The sequence below is a fragment of the Gopherus evgoodei genome, chromosome 13 (genome assembly GCF_007399415.2).
Source record: "Gopherus evgoodei ecotype Sinaloan lineage chromosome 13, rGopEvg1_v1.p, whole genome shotgun sequence".
NCBI classification, from domain to species: domain Eukaryota; kingdom Metazoa; phylum Chordata; order Testudines; family Testudinidae; genus Gopherus; species Gopherus evgoodei.
Window position 1 is genome coordinate 3,294,617 of NC_044334.1, and position 21,818 is coordinate 3,316,434.

The following is a 21,818-nucleotide window of genomic DNA, read 5'->3' on the forward strand; positions in this document are numbered from 1 at the left end:
CTCTAGTTTTCTTTGTGCTGTATCTGTGGTATCTGTGCTATAATTTTAGCAGTTGCATATTCAGAGGCTTTATTTAAGTCCTCTTTAAGTTACTGTAGTGACTGTTTGCTGAACTGGAGTGCTTTGCTTGAAAAGAATTTATTTTTCTGTTGTTCAAACAGCCTTCGTGGTAATGAAAAATTTATTTAAAAATACAACTAACCTGGAAATGGATCTTATGCTTTTAACTGCAACAGCCAAATGTAAAATCCAATTTGACTTGCATCCCAACTAAAATAATAGTAAGTTGAAATTGACACTTATAAACCTACCAGACCTGCAGTAAAATATTTTTGTCTGAGCAAATGAAGTAGATTTTGAAGAGAAAATTCCATTTAAAAATAGTAATAAATCTAGTAATAGCTGGCTGGATTTTTTTTTAAGGTGACAAGCTGTGTTTGTATACTCAGTTTGCTTGCTGTAGAAAAACAAAGTCCCACTGCTAAACATTTCTTTCAGCTTCAAACACTACAGAGCGAAAATACGAACCTCAGAAGACAGGCCACAACCAATATATATCAGGTCCAAACTGGTTCTGAATACACAGACCCCAACAATCATTCTTCTTTAAAGCGACGACCATCTGCACGAGGTAGCAGACCTATGTCTATGTATGAGACCGGATCGGGTCAGAAACCCTACCTCCCAATGGGAGAAGTCACCTATCCAGAAGAGAGCATAACAAGACTGCAGCCTTTTCCTCCACATGTAAGTAAAACTGCTAATGCTTCTGCTCGTCTTTGTCTGTTCAGCTTTTTCTATTGCAAATCTGTTTGTATACTTGATTATTTACCAAAATCTCTAGACTGTCTGCTTCCTAGTAAAGTAAAACAGTAAGAATTATCACTGTTTGCTGTATTAACATGTCTGCAGGAGCTTGATGGTTTGAAGAATAAAAGCTGTAACACAATTCTCTGATATGTAAATTGAAGCTTTTGGCTTCTGCTTAGCTATTTCCTTTAGCCACAATATATTTGCCAATATATGCATGCATGAATGTTTCAAAAGTAGGAGAGAAGAACCCAGAATTTAACAAGATAAAGTGTAGTTTATGGATCTCTGATCTTGGGGCATACAGGTATGTGCATATATGTAGAACTTGCAAGCCTTTTGAAAACACTGGGATTGAAATTTACTGAAGATCACTCATGAGTAGAAATGCTACATCAAAGCACCCAACCCTTTCTTGGAAGAGAGTTCACTTTCATGGATCTCTCTGCAATATAGCTTTTCATTGTCTCTTATTTTGTTTGTTTTTAATCTAGTGTTCACAGCCTAGTTTTTTAGGTGGCCAAGTCCGTCCTGATTAGTACTTTCCTAAATTATTAAAGTTCCAATAGTGTGGTTAGCATAGGCACTGATTCTGCCCTAAGGAACTTGTATTCTAGGCGGACAACAAAAAATACACTGAAGAGTTCATTCTTTATCGTATCTTTTTTAAATTGCCAGAAGCAGGGGAAAATGTGTTGCAGTGTTTTTTGCTGACATTAATCAGGATTTTAAGGCTTTGTCAGTATGTTGTCTGTGAGGGAGCACTATCTTGTATTCTCCTCAATTCCAAACATTAAATGCATTTGAAAGAGACTACTTAATTGTTTGAAAGTTGAAATTTTCTTTCCTGGCTTGAAAAAAGTGCCATGTGCATATAAAACAAAATGCTTTGTGCAAGCAGTAGTCATGAATGTCTGAATTATTTTACAAGTGCCATTTTGGTAGATGATGCTGAACCATCCGACATTAATGCCACGAGCTTGGATGTTTTTCAGTCTGATGAACAAGTACGGGACTTCTCAAACTGCTGGAAATAATAAAGGGCTTATTAGAAATTCAAACTAGATGATAAAAGCGATACCATCATAGATTATGTTGACTTGCTGTGAAAGATTTCAGTATAAAGTCAGTTCATGCAGCAAGAAATGTCAGAGTTCTTTTGTACACAGCAATTTATTCAAAGTGTAAGAAAGCTTCATAGGTTCCTGAAACTTCTCATTTGTTAACATCTCGTTGGTTTAGAACTAACAGTTCTAAAGCATTGCTTTTTTTCTTGTGAAACTTGGTTACAGAAACACACTTTTTAAAGAAAAAATCTTTCTACTGAATCCTAGTGGGATATATTAGTTAAATGAATGCCTTTGCAGAAGCAGAATTTTAACTTCCCATTTTGGTGAATGTATTTGCTCACTTTGGAATTCAACACCTTTTAATACTGATACCAGAAGTAGCTTGAAGAAATCAAATGCATTTTGCCAGAGTTATAAGTCCAGTCTAGCTCAGTAAGTTTTCTCAGTCATTCTGATCATGTCATCTCTTTGATTATCCAATTTTTAAAATGAACATATGTTTAAAAGTTATTTTCAGAGTATTTGTGGGGTTTTTTTTGTTTTCCCGAGTGTTTCTCTCCCCTCCCCCCTTTTTTTTTTTTTTAGATCGGGAGGAGTGCGTTTGTGACCTCCTCTTCATCTCTGCCTTCCTTCCCCTCCACGCTTTCCTGGTCAAGGGATGAAAGCACACGAAGGGTTAAGTACCTTCTGAATTGGTCTGTTACCTGGAGGAGGTTGCCATCTCCCTTGAAGCCTTGTGCCTCTGTCCTTTCCTCTCTATCTGCTAACTGGTCTTCATCCCTGCATGAAGCAGCACTTCATCACTTTCAGTTTCTTTTGCCACATACTATGGATACACTTGCTTCATTCATTCTTGTTTAACTTCACACCAACTAAAATACCTGTAGCATTTAACACCATGCACAAGTTGCTCCAGATCACTTATCCCACAATATGCTATTGAAAATGAGCTGGTTGCTGAAGAAAAGTAATTTAGCAGGCACTTACTGACTCATGAAATATCAGTGTGTACTTTTTCTGCTGACTAAAATGCATTGCATGGGACACAGGTGTGCTCAAAGGGTTAGTAAAAGCTATGGAGCCTGTTACCTCTAAGGGTCACCACTTTGCATCCAGTCGAGGTTGGTACTGATGGACAGAGATATTACTTTTTGACAGCTGTTAGAAATGAATGAGCTCTTTGTTCAGTTACATCAGACAAGCATCCATATCACCCACCACTTCATTTAACATTGTGTAGCCCTTTTACTGGTGGTACTGAAAGAAGCAAAGGCTTGAATGGGCCTGGAGACTCATTCTTAGCAATGCTCCTTTTAGGTCAGGGTTAAAAGCACGTTCATGGCACAATGTAGAGGAAGCTTATATTGCCGATGCCAGAGAATCAACAAACACTGGTTTCTAGGACCTTACAAAAGCAGTGCACTGACTTTATTTAAAAAAAAAAAAAAAAGCCATTGCATTATGGGATTTTAATTGAACTATAAAAGTCTGTGGTATTCCAAAGATACCTCTATTTGCATTGTTTCTGACTCATGAATGAACAGTTTTGGTTCTGAACTGGAGGGTTCATTGAGGCATTATGGTCTAGATAATACTTAGTCCTGTCATGAGTGCAGGGGACTGGATTAGATGACCTCTCAAGGTCCCTTCCAGCCCTGTGATTCTATGATTTTGTACGTTTTTATGAAAACATTGAAATGTGAAACAGATAAGTATGCTATATTCCAGTGGTTCTCAAACTATGGGTTGGGATCCCGAAGTGGGTCGCAAGCCTATTTTAATGGTGTTGCCGTAGCTGGCTTACACTTGCTGTGGCCTAGGGCCAAAACCCAAGCCCAAGCACCTCAGCGCTGGGCAGCGGGGCTAAGATTATAGACCCCCTGCCTGAGGCTGAAGCCCTTGGGCTTTGGCCCCCTGGCCTGGGGAAGGGGGGCTTCGGCTTTGCCTCCCTCCCGGGATGGCTGTGCAGTGAAGTTTGAGAACCCCTGCAGTATTCCCATCATTGTTAGACACTCTTCCACTGCAGTCTTAAATCCAACCCAATGTGAGGACAATTAATAGAAGCACAGAATGAAGTATCCTCACTACAAAATCGCAAGGTTAGGGATGGTTGGCTAATTGAACAATCTGATACAGTAGACTGGTCATGCTTGATTTCTTTTTTATAGACTTTACATTTTGTGTGGGATCTTAGAATTATTTCTATGTATCCAAAAAATTGCAGAATAATGTTATCTGAGCAAGTCCCAACTACAAGGTAACCATTCTATAAGAACTGTGCTTTTAACAAATAGATTCTTGCTACACGTTTATTCAGCATATTTCAGGATAATTTATCATTTGAAAACTGATATCTTTTACACACTCTTTGAGCAAGATGAAACAGTTGCATAGTGAATGATAGTTGAATTACCTTGGGTCATCAGAGTGAATTGCATTTCTCATCTGCAGCTTGGATCCACAATTATTAAGTGTCTTTAATGGATGTAACTATCATTGCTATATACTACTTAATCTATTTGTATTCTTCCTATACTTTTATGTCTGTTTTATATAAATAAATTTATGGGTAGTTTGACTGAAACCATTTTGTAGTATTGTGTGTTATTGATTTAAGCTCCACTTTTCAATATTAAAGCAGGACTTTCACAGGAGCAAACTAAAAGATAAAAGCATTCATAGATGTCTTTTTAAAACCTGGCTATTTTTGGAGATACCTTTCTTTAAAAAGACCTTCTCTCCCTTTTTAGCCCAACTGTTCTATGTGTCTGATACCGCAGTGAAATCACAATCCTGTAGCTGACACTGTATCAGTCTATTTCTTTGGCAGCTATGCAGTGTCTCAAATCAAGCTCTATTATTTAACAGTTGAACTGTGAGGAATAGGGCTGTGTATATCAACATTTTGAGAATTTATTTGCCTTTCAGTTACTTATTTTTTTAGCCAAATATTTATTTTCTTCAGCATGAAGGTCCTTCTTTAAAACCTCAGAACACAAATTAATTCTGACTACAAGTGACATGGTGATTTCTGCTCAATCTGAAAAATACTTGATTTACATGGAATAGTAGCAGATGACAAATCTTTAGGTGACTGTCTTCCTTCACAGTAAAGTGTGAATTGCAATTTGGGTACAGTTAATTTATCACTGGAACTAAAAACTTGCTCAGATTTGTACGGGTGGGGAGGTGGTTAATCCTACTTTACCTCACATCTCTAATTCCAATACTAAGGCTATGTCCTGGGTTTTTTAACTGGCTGTTTTTGTTTGTGACCAGAGTGTTGGGCTTTTCCATTAGGCAAACAGTTTGTCTGTGTACCACCTGATAAATAAACACCATACAAATGCTATTACATACAGTTTTCTATTGTCAGTGTACCAAGCATTGTTTTCAGATTCTATCTTCTCTAGTTACCTTACTAGATGTAATCTAAAGAACAGCACAATTTAGGTTTCTTTCTATGCAAGGTAACTGTAAATTGGAAAGAAATTCTTTTAGTTTGAGTTGTTCAGAGCAGGGACTGTTCTTTAGTGTTTGGAAAAGCACCAGCACATGGGGGCACCTCTGTAAATAAGAATAATAGAAAGTGTTGTCTATCAGGCTTAGCCTCATTAGTGCCTGTTATAATGGAAAGTGCATGTTAAGCGTGCTGATTCGAACCTTCCTTTAAAATCCATCACTGGAGAGTCCCTTGATCCTCACTCTCTTTTTCTAATAAAGATCAGTGGGAGGTTAATGTGACTGCGAATGAGGAAATCCCATAGCATTATTGGGATTGGTTTTACTTCAGTTCCAGGATCTGCACTGTGCAGTAAAAGACCAAACATCATAGTGACATTACTGTGGCATGTTCATAGGTGGGAAGGGTATAATTGTCTGTCTTTTAGAAAAAATGTGTACTAACATAGAATGCCCTGGCCTGGGCACCACTGAGGGGAGTTGTAGTTGGTAAATTGCTGCATCTTTTCTGTTTTTTGGTGTCAGGCCCAGAAGATGAGAATAAGTAACCCAGGGCTGCTGTTTGAGGAAAGAAGGAGAGAGCTCCAGAGTATACTTCCCTTTTTTGCTTTTGCATTATGTCTTCCAGTTCCATGGAATTATTCTGGAATTATTTAAAACTCCCAAGTTGCAAACTTTCCATGGATATGAATTCCTTAGATTGGTGTGGTTGTGAGGTATTCAGAACAGAAATCATTGCGATGTATATTCCCTGGGAGCTCACAGAAGTGGTAGAATAACTCATTACCTGAAAGGTTACGTGGACTCTAATGACAGAAACTTCCTAAGTGTAGAGGACCATATGATGGCATCTCCAGGGATACAAATCCCGAGTCATAAGAATACAAGGAAGCTCAGTTATTACTGGTCTCTGCTTAGGAAGAAGTACACCAAGTGTCATACTGAGGAGGGTTAGAAGCAGCTATACCCAATAAAGCAGTAATAGGTGATGTCCTCCTCCTGCCCATAAAGTGGTCATATGTTGCATTGGAAGACTATAAGACTTGCGGTTGTCTGGGAGTTGAACTAATTCCATTTTCCAACTCCAGGCTTCTGCAAAAGCATGTTTGTTCAACCATTTGAAATGGGGTGGTTGTGAGACTCCAGAAGTGATCCCAAGGTCGTTGTGTGGGATCCCTTTGGAATATCCTGGGAACAGGGGCAAAGTTTTCCTGGGGGCAGGAAGATTCTCAGTGGCAAGTAGCTGAATGTTGGGTTATGATGATAAAGAAGCAGAACCCATGCTCTGTAAAGCTGATCAGCTTGTAATGGTTGGGGAAGAACATTCCCTGATATGTCAAAGTATAAAATGTATTTTGAAAATAAAATACTTAATGTACTTTTGTGAAGAAACTACTTACTAAAGAAGGAATAACTGGCCAGGCAAGAAACTTTATTTCTTGTAGGTGAAATGGAGGAATAACCTATGGTATTTAACTCATTTCAGCATTGCTGCTGCATATAGTGACGGAAGCATACATGACAGCTGTCAGTGAGAGAAATTAACAAAATCTCAGCCTGTAAGATCTTAGCCTAAAATGTGTGAGTGAGTATAACGTAGCACTGAACAGAGACTAATGGCCATGACAGCTTGAGCTTGTAAAGTAATGTAGGACCTAAATGAAGTCTTGTGCAAAGAAAATGAACTAGTTTACCCAGAGAATAGTTCCCTGGCGAAGTTCTTGACCCTTTCTCTTTTTAGGTACTATCCTTAAACATTTCTTTATTCTTTGTAGGCATCGAAATTAGAGAAACAGAATAGCATGCCTGAAAGTGACTATGATAACCCCAGCCCCAGTTTGGAGTTGGATGAGACGGGGTATGTCTTATTATATGAATGAGCTAATGTTTGTGTCTGTACAGTGTCTGAAGACATAACGCCCTAGTTAAGTGCTAATAAAAACTGCTCTGTAGTACAGTGATCACTGCAACATTCTTCTTTTTTTCCCCAGGCCAGGTAGGAAAGGAAGGCAGAGAAGTATCATTTGGCAGGGGGAAGGGTCTATCCCCGAGAACTCAGATACAGATGCAACCCCAAGTTCCACTTTGCCCAGTACAGAAGATGTTATTCGAAAAACTGAACAGATCACTAAAAATATCCAGGAGCTGCTGCGAGCAGCACAAGAGAATAAGCATGACAGGTAAGAATGGGAGTCTAAGTGCTCTGGAATTTCCGAGATTAAAAATATAATAAAATGCTTCCACGTGTAGAGACTTTAGTTTAATGTAAATGAATCATGTATGGTCATGTGTTCCCTTAGTTGCGGGGAGCAGCAGCAAAAGGACATGGAACAGGTTCTCTCAATGGAACACTTCCTCGAGACTTGGCAGATATCCCTGGGAGCAGCTACTGTTTGGAGCAGTGTCTGCTCCCAGTCTGCCTGCCTGCATCCCACTCCGTAAGAAGCAGTACAAGCAAGGTGGCTCCCTTGCGAATCCTGTTGCCAAGAAAGCAGAGGTCAAGGGACCACTGCAGATGCCTGGGGAGAAGTGGGATTTACCCATGGATCCTCAAACTGAACAGGAGTTATAGATCAGGGCACCTAGAAGGTAACATTCAGCAGTAACTGAGTGTAACCTCTGTGAAACAGCTGTGAAACAGCTGCAGTCAAGAAGGATTTGGCCCTTAAACTGCAGATGGTTTTGTTCGTGTACATAATTGCTATGTTCTCTGTAATAGGGGCCCTACCAAATTCAGGCCTGTGAAAAACACATCATGGACTATGAAATCAGACCTCCCCCATGAGACCTACCTGTTTAGGGGAGGGGGCAGCAGGGCTATGGGTGCCCCAGATGGGAGCTCCTACCATGTACTGTGCTCCAGCTGTTAGAGTGCCGGGCTGGAGGGGGATGGGACTCCTCTTCCCTTGCATCGCCACTCTCAGGGGTAGATTGGCCCCATCTTGAGGTACCTCCCTCAGCTGCAGGAAGCTCTGTAGCTGTGCTACCTTCAGAGCTTCCTGCAGCCCAAGGTGGTTCCGGGAGGTCTGATCTCCCCTGTGCTGCTGGAAGCACTGCAGCGGGTAGTCCTGGCTGGGTTGGGGAGGCATAGGATTTCCTCTTCCCCCGTATGGCTGCTTGGGGGCGGGGGGAGAGATCATGCCCACCTGTGAGTACCTCCTCTGGCTGGCGAAAGCTCCATGGCTGCACTGCCTTCAGAGTCCAACTCTGAAGGCAGCACAGAAGTGAGGGTGGCAATCCCATGACCCCTCCCGCCCACCACTTTGTGCCCCCCCACAACCCCCGCAGGCTACGACACACTGAAATTTCAGACATAAATATCTGAAAATGTGAAATTGACTAATTTTAAAATTGTTAAATTGACCAAAATGGACGGTGAATTTGGTAGGACCCTAGCAATAGCCTTGTATCGTCTGTTTTTTATAGCAATAGATAAACCGGCAGCAAAAGCTGTTCTGAACTGTTAGAGTAGAGCCAAGAACTAGATAGGCTTTTCTCAAGTTTGCCAGTGCTAAAAATCAAAGCAGCCTATTTATCTGAACATCAAATTGGTACTCAGCCTGAGCGTCCCCCCATGCACTCTGACCTGGCAATTGACTTTGCCAGATCTCCATGAGTTGTTGGTAATGATACTTCGTGGTGCATCAGCTGCAGGTGGTTTTTTATAGACATATAATGGCAGGTATATCATGGCACACGCTAGTGCATTCCATGTTTGCACTGAGTGGTCTTAGGCTCCAAATAAACTTCTCTTTTCCTGTGGCACTTCTCATATTTGAACTGCAGCCACAGCCTCAGCGCTGAAGGACTATACGACACATTACCCATGAAACCAGCTAACTACCTTTGTTAAATCTTGCAGCTCATCTAGTTCAGTTTCTGAGCTCCTTACCTCCACAACTGAGAAAAATAGGCAACAGCTGCATTCTGGGGGCCACTTCTGCTTCTTCCATGCTTATTTACTTTGTTTGCACTTTCCCTTGGCTAAGTGGGAGATGCACAGTGTTTCCTGTGTGATCCTGGGTGGAGAAGTCAGAGTGCTTTTCTGACTGAGCTCGAGTCAAAATTCAGACTTAGTTCCTTCCATAAACCACTCTTGTTTGCTCCCAGGATTCTTACAAAGGGGAGATGCAGTAAAAATAAAATTTAAAATACGAATATTAGTTATTTATATATTTTACCAGTAACAATAGTTGAGACACACCAAAATCATCTAGAATAAAGAACCCAGGACATGTTTTTCCCCTACTAAATTGAGTGAAGATACTTAGTAAAGAATACTTTAATCCTTCCTCATGTTTTCTTGTGCCTCGAGTTACGGGAGCATTTTTTTACACAAGGGACATGGATCTCTTTAGCTCTGTAAATGAAACTAATTAAATTCATAAATGCAAATAAGAACAATGAACGGAGAAATCTTTTGAAAGAAATAATGATTAGCCTAGCAAAGAGACCTCTTCTGTCCCATCTTTGTTATAGAAGAAAGATATTGAAGGGATGGCTTTAAGAGATCAGAGTAAGGAACAAGTTATTTGGTTATTAAAGCAGTGTTTCTTCTGTGCCACAAATGGAACATGTTGGTTACCGTACTTAACTGAACGTGACCCTCCAAAGCTCTTAATCACAAACAAAAATGCAATATAGTATTGTATTGCATGGCTTTGCCTCAGATGTGCTACTGCTCAATGCATCACATAGCAGGGGCAAGCTATATGGGAAAATAATGGAACAAATCTGTTCAACTTAATTCTGATATGAATAAGGCTATTCAGAGAAGTCCCATTGCAAATATATTGTCGTTTAATTGAGCTTCTGAGAACTGTAATGAGATTGCTTCCAAACTTTTGTTGTGAATATTGAAAATAAAAATGACTTGCCACATGGATAATCTGAACATGAATGTTAATTGTTCTTCCGTCATCCTAATGAAACGCCTTCCTTTTTCTCACTCTTTTTGTTCCTTTTCCTGTACTCATCTGTCCAAATAGACCATTAGAGCGTGCAAGCATGCTTAAGCTCAGACATAGCCTCAGCTGTTTCAGTACCCTGGTTCCATGGGCTGAGAGAGCTCCCCTGCAGCCTTTGACCCATCAGCAGCCTGATCCTACCTCCTGGTACTCTGGCCTCTGTCCCTGCCTTCCAGGCACAGTGTCCTTTCTCTTTTTCTCTGCTGCCTTTTCCCCCCTCATGCACGTTCAACACCGGGTGGTTAGAGGTTATGCATGAAAGGCTTTAAATGATAAGAAAACTTATAGGTAACAAGTACTAAGAGTTATGGGGCCAATTCTATGTCCTGTGACGTTAATAGGAGCTTTTACTGTTGACTTCAGTGGGAGAAAGATCAGGGCCTAGTGATACAGCTAACAGAGGCTTGAGGTTTCCCTTGGACAGCCCTAGCTTATCTCTCCATTTTGGTCATTGTCTATCAAAATAATCTGCATCTGATCATGGACATAATTTGTTGTTGCAGTGTCCATGCACTGTTACTGCAGAAATAGCATTATTTGCATGACCCATAACACACAATTTATTCTTTTAGTCTAATAACAGTCTGTTTCTAGGGAATACTAGAGCCTAGTTTCTAGCTTGCATAAATTACTATCAAGACTAAATTTTTGGTTTTAATAAGTTTATGTAATGGCAACCCAAAACTTCAAAAGCTGACCAAAATCTTCAGCGCCTACTGCATCTGAGATACAAAACCTGTTTCAAGGAAAGTTTAAAATCCAGTGTTTATGGGCTGTGACCTGTCCCCAAGGTTTAATCCTAAACACTATTATGGCCAATCATCAATATCAAAGTGAGAGGAAGGGTTACAGGAAGTCTTCAGAAATTCTCTGCAATAAGAATTTTTTTAATTCCCTAAAATTTATGTAGATTTAAGAAGCCAATTGAGTCGCACTATGACCTCTAATGTCTGCCCAGATTTTAGTTAGTGTGTGTTTTAAAAAAAAAAAAATTAAAAAATCATAATCTAGTGAGAAGTATCATTTTGTGTTTGCACAGTTTGTACAATAGGGTCCTGGGGTTGCTAGATGCTATGGTGATACAAATCATAGTACTAATAAAGTACTTAGAGTTTGAACTACTTATCTTACGTCAGTAGAGGCTTTCCTCAAATATACATTGAAAACTTTGATGCAACAAACCCAAATGGCCTGGAAATATGCACCTAACTATTGCATCTCTAATATACACTCTTACATTCTGTAATTACTGGGGCCTGTTACTATGCCATGGAAATCAGTGGAGGCTTAAACTGCACCTTTTTTGTTGTTTTCTGTAGGTTTCCTCTACTATTCAGTGTGGCTCATGGAGAGTAAATTGGTTATTAGCCCGACTCTCCTTTCTAGTAGAGCAGGGATTGCTACAGTGCACTTTTGGTAAAAAGCTAGTGATGGTGGGAAGTCTCATTTTGTTTGGAAGAGTCCATGGGAATGCAACACACACAACCAAGATGTCCTCCTTTTATAGCACCTTTCCTGCATAACTCAAATGACCACTAAGTGTGTTGCTTTCCTTTTTAGTGTATCTGTAATTTACATGTGGGTTTTTTTGCATGTTCAGTATTGCAAGTTAATTGAATAAAATGATTGTGATTTCAGTCTGAAAGTGATTTTTAGATCTAGAATTGAGGGATTATGCAAAGGAAAAATATTCTTTTTTTGAATGGTTCTGCCTGATAAACTAATTTTGTAAAATACTAGCTTAAGGTTTGAACTATACTAACTATCCTGTAGATTATCTTAAATGGAGTATTTGAAAGGTATGGATTTTAATAGTAGACTTTTGACAGAAGGCTAAACTTCTTAAAGGCTTCAGGTAACTTTAAAATTATTGACCAGAAGCTTCTCTTTTGAACAGAGATCAATTTTAATTCTAATTTTTAAATATTTTTCAGGGTCTAAAGCAGAATCTGTAAGGATTCTTAAAATCTCCTTTTGGATTATTAGTTAGCACTTCGTAATAGTTCTGCTTAACAGAATAATTGAAAGTTTAGCCTAAATGATGCAGCCTAAAAGTAAACGTTAACTGTGATGAAATGCATGTATTTTACCAGTTGCTGTCTCTTGCTGGTTTGTGTGGTATGTGTTCACCGTGTCTACATTCACCAGGCATTCTTCATTTTTTTTTCAGTTTGCCTTAGATGAAGTTTTACAGTCTTGTAGTTACACTTCACCAAAAAAGTGAGGTGTGCGTCCTGATTAAGAATTAGGAGTTACATAACATCTTCTCTTTAAATTGGTAATCTTTGATTTATGCAATGAAGAATGGGGAAAATTTAACATCCAACAATACTGCATTGACAGCCTAATGTTCCCGATGGACTGTCAAGTATGGAAATAAATGTTCTCTAAAGTGAATTGTTTCCTGGGCCTGTGTCTTCACAGTAAGCTAAAGAATGCACAAGGGTTAACCTTTGACCCTGAGAAGCCCCGACAAGTGACATGAGTTGAGATCGTATATACTGTGCACTAGAGAGACAGGGTGGAGAAGTATTCAGGGTCACAGCTAAATACAAGGTGTAACAGATTGTTTAGCATAAGTAGTTAACACATATTGTAGAAGACCATTCAGTACCTCCCACAACACACATTTCAAGATCCATAGGTCGTACACGTGCTTATGACAACATGTGGTATACCTCATTCAGTGCATTAAATGCCCCAATAACAATTATGTGGGTGAACCAGACAGTCACAGCACCCTCAAATGAACTCTCAGAAAATCAGACAAAAACCCCACAGCATCCGCAGGCGAACACTTTTCACAGAATGATCTCTGTCCTCATCCTCAAAAGGAAACCTGCACAACATCTTCAAAAGGTGAGCCTGGGAGCTTAAATTCATAACTGCTAGACACTGAAAATCATGCTCTTAATAAAGACACTGGATTTATGGCTTATTACAACAATCAGTAACCCACTGACCCCCCTTTTTTTGTCCTATGACTGCAGAGGTGTTAACAGGCCACTCCACCTGGAATTGTCTCTCACAACATGTAGCTGTGTCAGTCCCAGGATATTAGAGAGACCAGGTGGATGTTGGTAATTTTTTATTCGATCTTTTATCGTCTTCAGTCTCCTGAAGAAAGGCTTTGTGTAGCTCAAAAGTTTGTCTCTTCCACCAATAGAAATTGGTCCAATAAAAAATATTGGCTCACCCACCTTGTCTTTCTAGCATCCTAGGACCCACATGGCTACAACAGTACTACAATATCCTGTGCACTGTCAGTTTCTGAGGCTTTGATCTATCTTTATAATGTGTGTTTCAAAGATCAGTTAGGAGATTACTGGTGAAAATGTCTGTGGAGGTCATACCCCTTAGATATTGCTGCTGAGCATTTGAAAATAGCTTTATGCAGATTTGATGTAAAGATAAATAGCAATTCTTTTCTTGGAGAAACTCTGAACTTCATAAATGTAACCAAAGAATATCATTTGTAGGAAAGCAGTCTGCACTGGCTACCAGGGTATGGACATGGTGACCCAGTAGGTCTCATTTCTAATTTTGATCATCCCAAATTGTTGACAAAATATTATTTGTGTAAAACTTAAACGTTTAAATAAAAGGTTTTTTGTTTGTTTGTTTTTAAAGATTTTTCAGCTCCACTTCCAAGGTTAGTATATATCTAAATCTGCATAGATCTTCGACTTGGCAGCTTACTGACTTAAATCTTTTACTAAAGTTTGGTTTCATAGTGCCTTGGGGCTTGTACAGAAAATTCCATTATTAAATCTGATCTCAGTGTACACGCACAAGAATGTGTTTGTTTTTTGTCAGCCCTGCACACTCAGCCTGGGATCTGAGAGTCACTCTGGGATCTTAGATACACTTGTGCAGTCTGATGTCTCCAGTTAAAATACCCTTTAAACTGCAGAATCTGGAACTTTTATTTTGTGCCTGCAATTGTCTTCTAGCCATTTACTTTTTTACTTACACACACACACACACACACACACACACACACACACACACACACACACACACACACACACACACACACACACACACACACACACACACACACTTTTTAAAATCTCTGACATGTTACATTTTGAACAGGCTGATAAACCCCTCTAGAACATATTGTGCCACTTCTGTGGGAATGCAGAGCCAAACTCTAAAATTTGAATGTACAAATCATGACGTTAGGAAATGTCAGTCATATAAACTTTTGTGCCATTTTCACATTTGTAAGCATGTATTTCCATACTTGAGTACGGATCAGGATATTAGTGCTGGATACAGGATAGTGTGTGCAACCCATTACTCCTTCCCCCCTAAACGGTGTTAATCCAAGAATAGTTTAAAACTTTAATTTATTTAAAGCAAAGCTGTGAAGTTCTTGCTTTTCCTGAAGTTGTTTGTAGTACAGTGTGTTGAAACACAGATTTGTACATAATTTACTAATGAATGTTTCAATGGGAAGCCTCATCAGACTTCTGTGTTGCAAAGAATCTGCTAGAGTTGTTGTTTGAAGGCTGTGCTAAGATAATGTTAGAAGATAATGTGCCATTCTGTTAACTGGTTTGCTTTTGGAGAAATAGTCACTAACTAATTGAAGTTCAAGAAAATTCAATGTGTTTGCTGCTTTTGAATATCTTTTGCATCTTCTTGCAGTTATATACCATGCTCGGAGAGAATACATGTGGCAGTAACAGAAATGGCAGCCTTGTTCCCAAAAGTAAGTTGCTTTATTTCTTCAGCAGGGGCAATGTTTCTCAAATGTATTCTGCGCTCAGTCTCGCTCATTTTAAGGCTTTGTGACACAAGAACCTTTAAGGGAAGTTGGTGCAATGAATGAAATATTTCTGATTGGACATTCTGATCGTGTTGATTTGATAGGAAAATCAATAAGGAAATTTAAAATTCCTAAGCTTTCGCTCCTTTTTTATTTCCCAGTGGTTCTTCCCTGGGTTTAGATTTTTTGCAATGAACAAAACGCAAAAGATGGATAGATAGGAGGGAGGACAAGGGTCTTTGTCAGGCCTTGCACCTTTGTATTTGTCACCATGCCAAGTGGGTGGGTAGTTGGCAAACCGCAGGTTGGTTGAGATGAAATGCCCACAGTTCCCATAGGCCAAGGATGCTTACATCTTGGTTGAACAGCAGTGGAGCTATACCAGAACTTTGCTTAACCTGTCATCTCGTGAGTCTTTAGACCACTTCTCAGGTCTTTTATAGGCAGCTTCCTGGGAGCAAATAATTCTCTGTGTGGGTCTCAGTGAATTCCAAAGGGTCTGCTTCTGCCCAGTGTCTTACCTTGCCACAGGGTGCCCTACAAGCCCTTCCTTTCCTGGTCTTTGGTAAGGAAAGAGCTAGAGTCCAGGCCACCTTGCTACAGTATGAGAGCATTTGCAGACATGCTCAAAGTCATCCTAAAACAGTTGCGTATAATCCGTGCTAACTCGCTCAAGCTTTGTTTGCTTTTCCCTTCCTAGAAGCCCAAATCTGAGCTGGTAAGGACGTCGCTGCGGCTACTGACATCTAGTGCCTACAGACTCCAGTCTGAATGCAAAAAAACCCTGCCCATAGAGACATGCCCTACCACAGACATCCAGCTGGTCACTCAGCAAGTGATTCAGTGTGCATATGACATTGCCAAGGCTGCTAAACAACTGGTTACCATCACAACCAAAGAGAACAACAACTGAGTCCCGTCGGGTTTTTTAGTCTTGGTTTTTAAAGATTGGAATTTAAATTTAGACATGTAACTTTTCAGATTTTTACAAGAAAACTAAGGGGGCAAGTTAAACTTTTATAAACTCCGTATTATTTTTGCATGTTTTCTAACAACTTTCAAAGATTAATTTAACCCACTGCCTTATTTTTGTGCCTGTGTTGCCAGTTTAATTACAGAATATAGTGTGTTGCAAACAGCTGTTGAGCCAATATCACATGCCTGCATTGTATCAGAGGTTCTTAACGGAGATTCCTTGGAGCTGTATTCTGCTTTTGGATATTGCACATGCGCACACACAACTCTCATTGAAGTCAAATGCGCAGATCAAAGGGCAGAATCTCGCCTTTGGTCTGTACATCCTTGAACTGCTCTGTATGGTGAATCCCCTTGAATAACAAACTCTCTCTCAGCAGGACAGTGGACTCTGAAGGCTGCAGGAGTGTAACTGTTCAACAATCAGTAGAATGAAGTTTTATATTGTCTTCCTGAGAATTGAATACAAAGTTTTATTCTCTGTTCCATATCAGCTGTTGTGCAATAACCAGTCCTTAGTCTGCTGAACCCATAGTAGTTGTGGGCATCCAAACCTATTACATGTTAACTATACAAGGTCTTTTGTCACTTTTATCTATTTTGGAAGGAAGCATGAGATTAAGTAGTTTCTTTTAGTTGTCACTATGCCACTAGTCTATAGATTTGATGTTACTTTAGAAAGGCATTAGTGGTTACAACCCATCATTTTCCTTTCTCTGAAAAACTCCCTTTGACGTTTCCCACAGCATTTATTCCCATTTTAGTGTCCTCTCTAAGGCAGTTTGGTTTGCAGCAGTATTGTTGTTTAATATCTTTTTAGATGCAGTTTCACGAAAGAGTTCTGTGATTTCTTTAAAATGGAAGATAAGAGGGCCAGTTCAAAAGAAGCCATGCCTGACACGGTACATCATAGCTATACCTCACTGGAGTGGAATGTGAAAAATACACTTTTTATATAGTACCTCTCATGCCAAGCTTCCAAAAACTACAAACTATATACAGATTGACCCTACCTTCAGGGTCACCTTCAATACACAACCCACCATGTGCTAACCAACCACTTTAATGTATTGCCTAGCTAAGTTCCAGTACTTTTTTCTTTAAAGATCATGAGTAAAGTTTTCAAAACTACCTGAATCCTCATTTTCAAGGGTGACGCAGGTACTTAAAGAGCCAGAGTCTTACTGAAAGTCGGTGAGACTTAGGTTCCTAAGTGCCTGTCACCTTTGAAAATGTGGACTTAAACTCCTAAGTCAAGTTCTTTGAAAAACATGACCTCATGCCTGCTGACCTGTTTGACGATCACTTAAAGCACTGTTCTATTTGCAAGTGAACCTGTGAAAATGAGATTGGCTGGCTACAAACAATTTGTTCAGTTCATATATAAAAAGATGTTTTTCCTGTCTGCTAAGGTCCTACAGCCTCCCCCGGAGATCTACACATCAACTGTTCTGATTCGTATGTAATCAGTAATGAAGATTCAGAGGCACTCAATAACACCTGTACAGTACCAATATCTGCAGTGGGCTAAACAGCTGAGGGCAGACTTTGGTCTTGCAATGGGAACTTAGTTAACTATCATGTTTTGTGATTCTCTGTAGCTGTGCAGATGCTGTTGAGCTAAAAGGAAGTAGTAGTTTGAATTATTTTTGTTGTTGAAATGAGAAGATAAGATGCAAAGAGGGAGCAGATATGTTGTAGTTCTTCATTATTGTTTCTAACTATACCAACACTTTACATAGCTATTTCCCAGTGATGCTAAACCATCAGATAATGACTGGATTATAAACACTGGATGTTATACATAGTTACATGCATATAAAAACATGAGGAAGTTTGAACTCTGAAGGCAGGTTTTCCACCACGCTAACCACCTTCCCTTGTTATAAAATACTCCTACAATTCATAGTTTCTTTTGGAGCTCCAAAAGCCATAGGACCATACACATGCAGTTTGCCGTGTTAGTCTTCTCACTGTGTTACTTACTGTTCAAGTGTGAGATTACAGGTAAACTGGTCAGGAGTCACCATATGATGTTTTGTCTGAATATATAAATGCTAAATTTATTTTTCACATAAATGTTTGATTCAAAAACACTCTATTGTAGGAGGCTGTCTACTGTTTTGTAAGCAGAGTCTATGTAGTTTGCTAAATCACAGTTCTTTAAATTGGTTTTTTTGGTGATAAAAATTAGCTGTGTTTTAGGTTAACAAACAAAAATTAAACCTTCAGAGGTTGTGTTTGTATGTATATATAAACACTGAATAAGTGCCATAATATTGTTGGATGCTGATGTTGTAATCAACTGCCTTTCTTAAAGTATTGTACTATTTTGGGATTAAAAGAAAGTAGGTAGGGGATAATCCTGTTGCAGTCTGATTCATAAATAATTTATCCTGTCCTCTCTCCTGTATCTAGCGCTGTCTCTAAGCATCTGGAAATGCATTTAGACAAGGCTGTGATTTGAATTGTAGAGAGGTATTTTTTAAAACCTATTACCAAAATGAAACCACTCATAATGCATTGTATGAAATAGAATAACCTCACTTAAGAACTTCTTTGAACTAGCACAGTGGGAACATGAAGCATGCTATTTGCTGGTATCCATCAGGACATCACTACACATGGTTTTTACATATCCTGTGTGGGAAACAGAGATTTCATGTCTTCTAAAATTTTATTCAGGGATATCAACTTTTTTAAATGCTTGCTCAGTGCCAAAACTGGAAAAGTCCCTTCAGATGAATAACTGTACATCTTTCCTTTGTTGGCGGCAAGTTTTGCAAGGACCCGATTCAATTAGACTCTGGCTTGATGAGCTATACAAGTGTGGCTAAAGTGTAACCCACTTCACATTCTGTATCTAGATATCTTTTTAAATGTCAAACATCAGTTTTATGGTCCTGTTGGTAAGCTGCACCTTGTCTAAATAGTCCTGTTCTACTTACGTATTGGTCATAGTAGCATGTTATTGCACTAAGCAGTTATACATCTGGTGTGATATCTGCAGTATTCTTCGTACTTCCTTTCAAGAGGACAGAGGTGCACTTTATGGAAATGGCACTTGGAGCAAAAGCTGACTCTACTCCAACCAAACCCTGGTTAGCTCAATCTATTAATCTCCTCCACCCATTGTTGGTGTTTGTCAAAGTAGTCAATGGGGCCCAAAGCTTGTGTAGCATTACGCTTTGGACTGAGTGGCTGTGTCTACGCTGCTCTGTAAGCCAAGGGTTTGAGCTCAGACTCCAGCCTACCCCCAAATTGTACTAGCCAAGGGTTCCGGAACCTGGGGGGTCAAGCCAGGACCCAGCGTTCAACCCTTATTGCTTTGCAGAGTAGGCATGGCCCTACTGGACTTGTGCTCTGGAGCCTGCCAAAAGTACCCCATGGGCTGACTTTCATTGTCCTCTGGACAGTCAAGTTTGGCAGATGGTCAAATTCCCCCACGCTGCATCATGAACAAAGGGCTAGAGTAGCCACCTTTTGGCGGGTGCTAGGACTCAGGCCTGCATAATGCAGTGTAGATGCTGGAGCTCCCTGTTGGGACCCAGCATTCAGCCATTCCTAACCTGTGGATATAGACAAGTGTAGATGCTCGGTACGTCTACACTGCGATGAAACCATCTGTGGCTGGCCTGTATCAACTGACAGGCTCACAGGGCGGGGTCCCAGAGCCTAGGCTTCAGCTCAAGCCCTGATATCTACACTGCAACGTTTGTAGCCCTGCAGAGCTGACAGTGGCCACTGTGGGTGTTTTATTGCAGTGTAGACAAATTCTCAAGCCCTAACCGAACAAACCCAGGGTCTGCTAACTTGAGTTCTACTAACCCTGGTCTTATATTGCAGTGTAGACAATGGCTGCGGGGCAGGAGCTATTAAAATACCTGGAGTAATTTAGATGCAAAAAGATGTGGGTTTTTTCCTGTGGCCGGAACCCTACTTTCAAATAACTTGTATGTTTTCCCTCTTGCGCTTACAGAAATGTAATCCTTTCTCTACAAAAATGCTGCACAGGAAAGTGAAAATGCCTTTTTATGAACTTGTATTTCTGTCCATATTGTACTCATGATTTAGCCTTTAATGTTTACTGTATTACATAAAATTACTGTACAACCCTTTAAGTGTTATAAAATTGTTTGGGATTATTTGCCTGCTACTTATGCAATAAACAGGCTTTTAAAGTGCTTCGCCTTTGGCATATATGGGCCAAATACATAGTACATACAAGATGGTACTATAAACAGTGCAAAAGGAGTTCATCTCTGTGTAACAAATGCACTGAGAAGCAGTGCCTATTTAAAATAGATGAATTAACCATAGTTCTTTGTTCTTTATCCTGGCTGGTCCTAGTTTTCCTGCTAGCATCAGTAGGCCAAATCCAGAAGATAGAGAAGCTATGTGCCAGTAAGTGTCTGTCTCAACTGCTGTTACAGATGGGGATGTGGTAGCAAAGGGCCATATGTTATACCTCTACCTGGTTCCTAACTGTAGAGCATGAATATCCTCAATGATTTCAGCCAGTTAAATTACAAAATTATAAAGGATTGAAAACTGCCAATAAATTCAGCTACTTCTCTTACTCCTTCATTCTGCCTCCATCAAATGGTCACATTTTTTACCAGGCTCTAATAACCCATCCTTGCCACTTCAGGAGTGGCTTTGGCAGGCAATGAAGGAAATCCTGCACAATATAAAACTAAAAGCCACCACTGACAGCTGAAAGGGAGATTATAGCAAATGAGTGCTGGGGCAATATGAAATGTAATGGTGCCCAGTTGAACTACAGCTAAGTTTTATTCTGTATTTTATAATGCCAGGTGGACTCTAGAAACTCTTCCTAGTACAGTGATGTTGCTTAGAGGTGTTAATTTTTGGTGACATTTTTATATTGGCAACGTACATTTGGTAGCGTGGGTCATTTCACGTGGGGAACTGGTGTGAGCTATACAGGCCAAGCACTTCTTTGCTGGTAACTGCACCTCCACTAGAAGGATTTGCCACTAGAGCTATACTATCAAACCCCTTCTCATGTGGACCTGGCCTTAGACAAAGTCTGCCTTCATTTGTGTAATTGTGTTATGGTGCCAATCTTGAATTGTATCATGAACATGGAATGTATCTCATACCATTTTCCCCTCTTGAAACTCACTATGCCCTCACCACCTGTGTGAGGATTTACATATGGAAATTCATTCAACTCATGATTTACTTTTGCAAGCTGAGAAGAGCTTCTGCTACTAGTGTTTGAATTAACAAGGTTCTAACTCCCTGTAATACAAAATGGGTCTTCGCTAGCACAATGGGAGAATCTTCCAATACAACTGAATCCACTCGCCTCAAGCAAATGTGTAGAATCTGAGTTGCCTAAACATCATTGTCCATTCTAGTCGATGTTTAAGTGGGTGCAGCTGTCTCACTTAATGTTCATAGCAGTAGTTACTTGAACTGTTGAGCTCAGCCACATTGCTGCCTTCTCTTACAGTGAAATAATCTGCTTACAAAAATAAACAAGAGGATTAACCTACAACGCCGTGAGGTGAAAGTACTGGATGAGCTTGATGAATTTTAGGCAGCAGTTGCTATTTCATGTTTTCCTTTTAAAAATACACGTCAAGATTAGATTTTTACAGCAGAAGATGCAAACCTCCACGTGCACAGCACTAACCACCTCTTTACCTGGGCTTTCTGGGACTACTGCCCCACCTCACTCCATGTACTAGCTTCTCAGTCTTGGTAAGCATACAACACCCAAACCAG

The 21,818-nt window shown here is 39.8% G+C and overlaps 1 protein-coding gene across 8 annotated transcripts in view; it reads left to right on the forward strand.

Moving 5' to 3' along the window:
* GIT2 (GIT ArfGAP 2) overlaps positions 1-20,245 on the forward strand; it is a 56,101-nt gene extending 35,856 nt beyond the window's left edge. For 4 of the 8 annotated variants that reach the window (XM_030582594.1, XM_030582595.1, XM_030582596.1 and 1 more), the window contains 6 exons: positions 499-747; positions 2,466-2,555; positions 7,118-7,200; positions 7,334-7,522; positions 14,966-15,029; positions 15,787-20,245. In XM_030582594.1, coding sequence (XP_030438454.1) covers positions 499-747; positions 2,466-2,555; positions 7,118-7,200; positions 7,334-7,522; positions 14,966-15,029; positions 15,787-15,999 — 888 coding nt within the window. In that variant the 3' untranslated portion in view covers positions 16,000-20,245. Of the gene's footprint in view, positions 1-498; positions 748-2,465; positions 2,556-7,117; positions 7,201-7,333; positions 7,523-14,965; positions 15,034-15,786 lie in introns of all 8 variants that reach the window. The other 4 variants (XM_030582597.1, XM_030582598.1, XM_030582601.1 and 1 more) reach the window with 3 other exon arrangements.
* Positions 20,246-21,818: the final 1,573 nt, after the last annotated feature.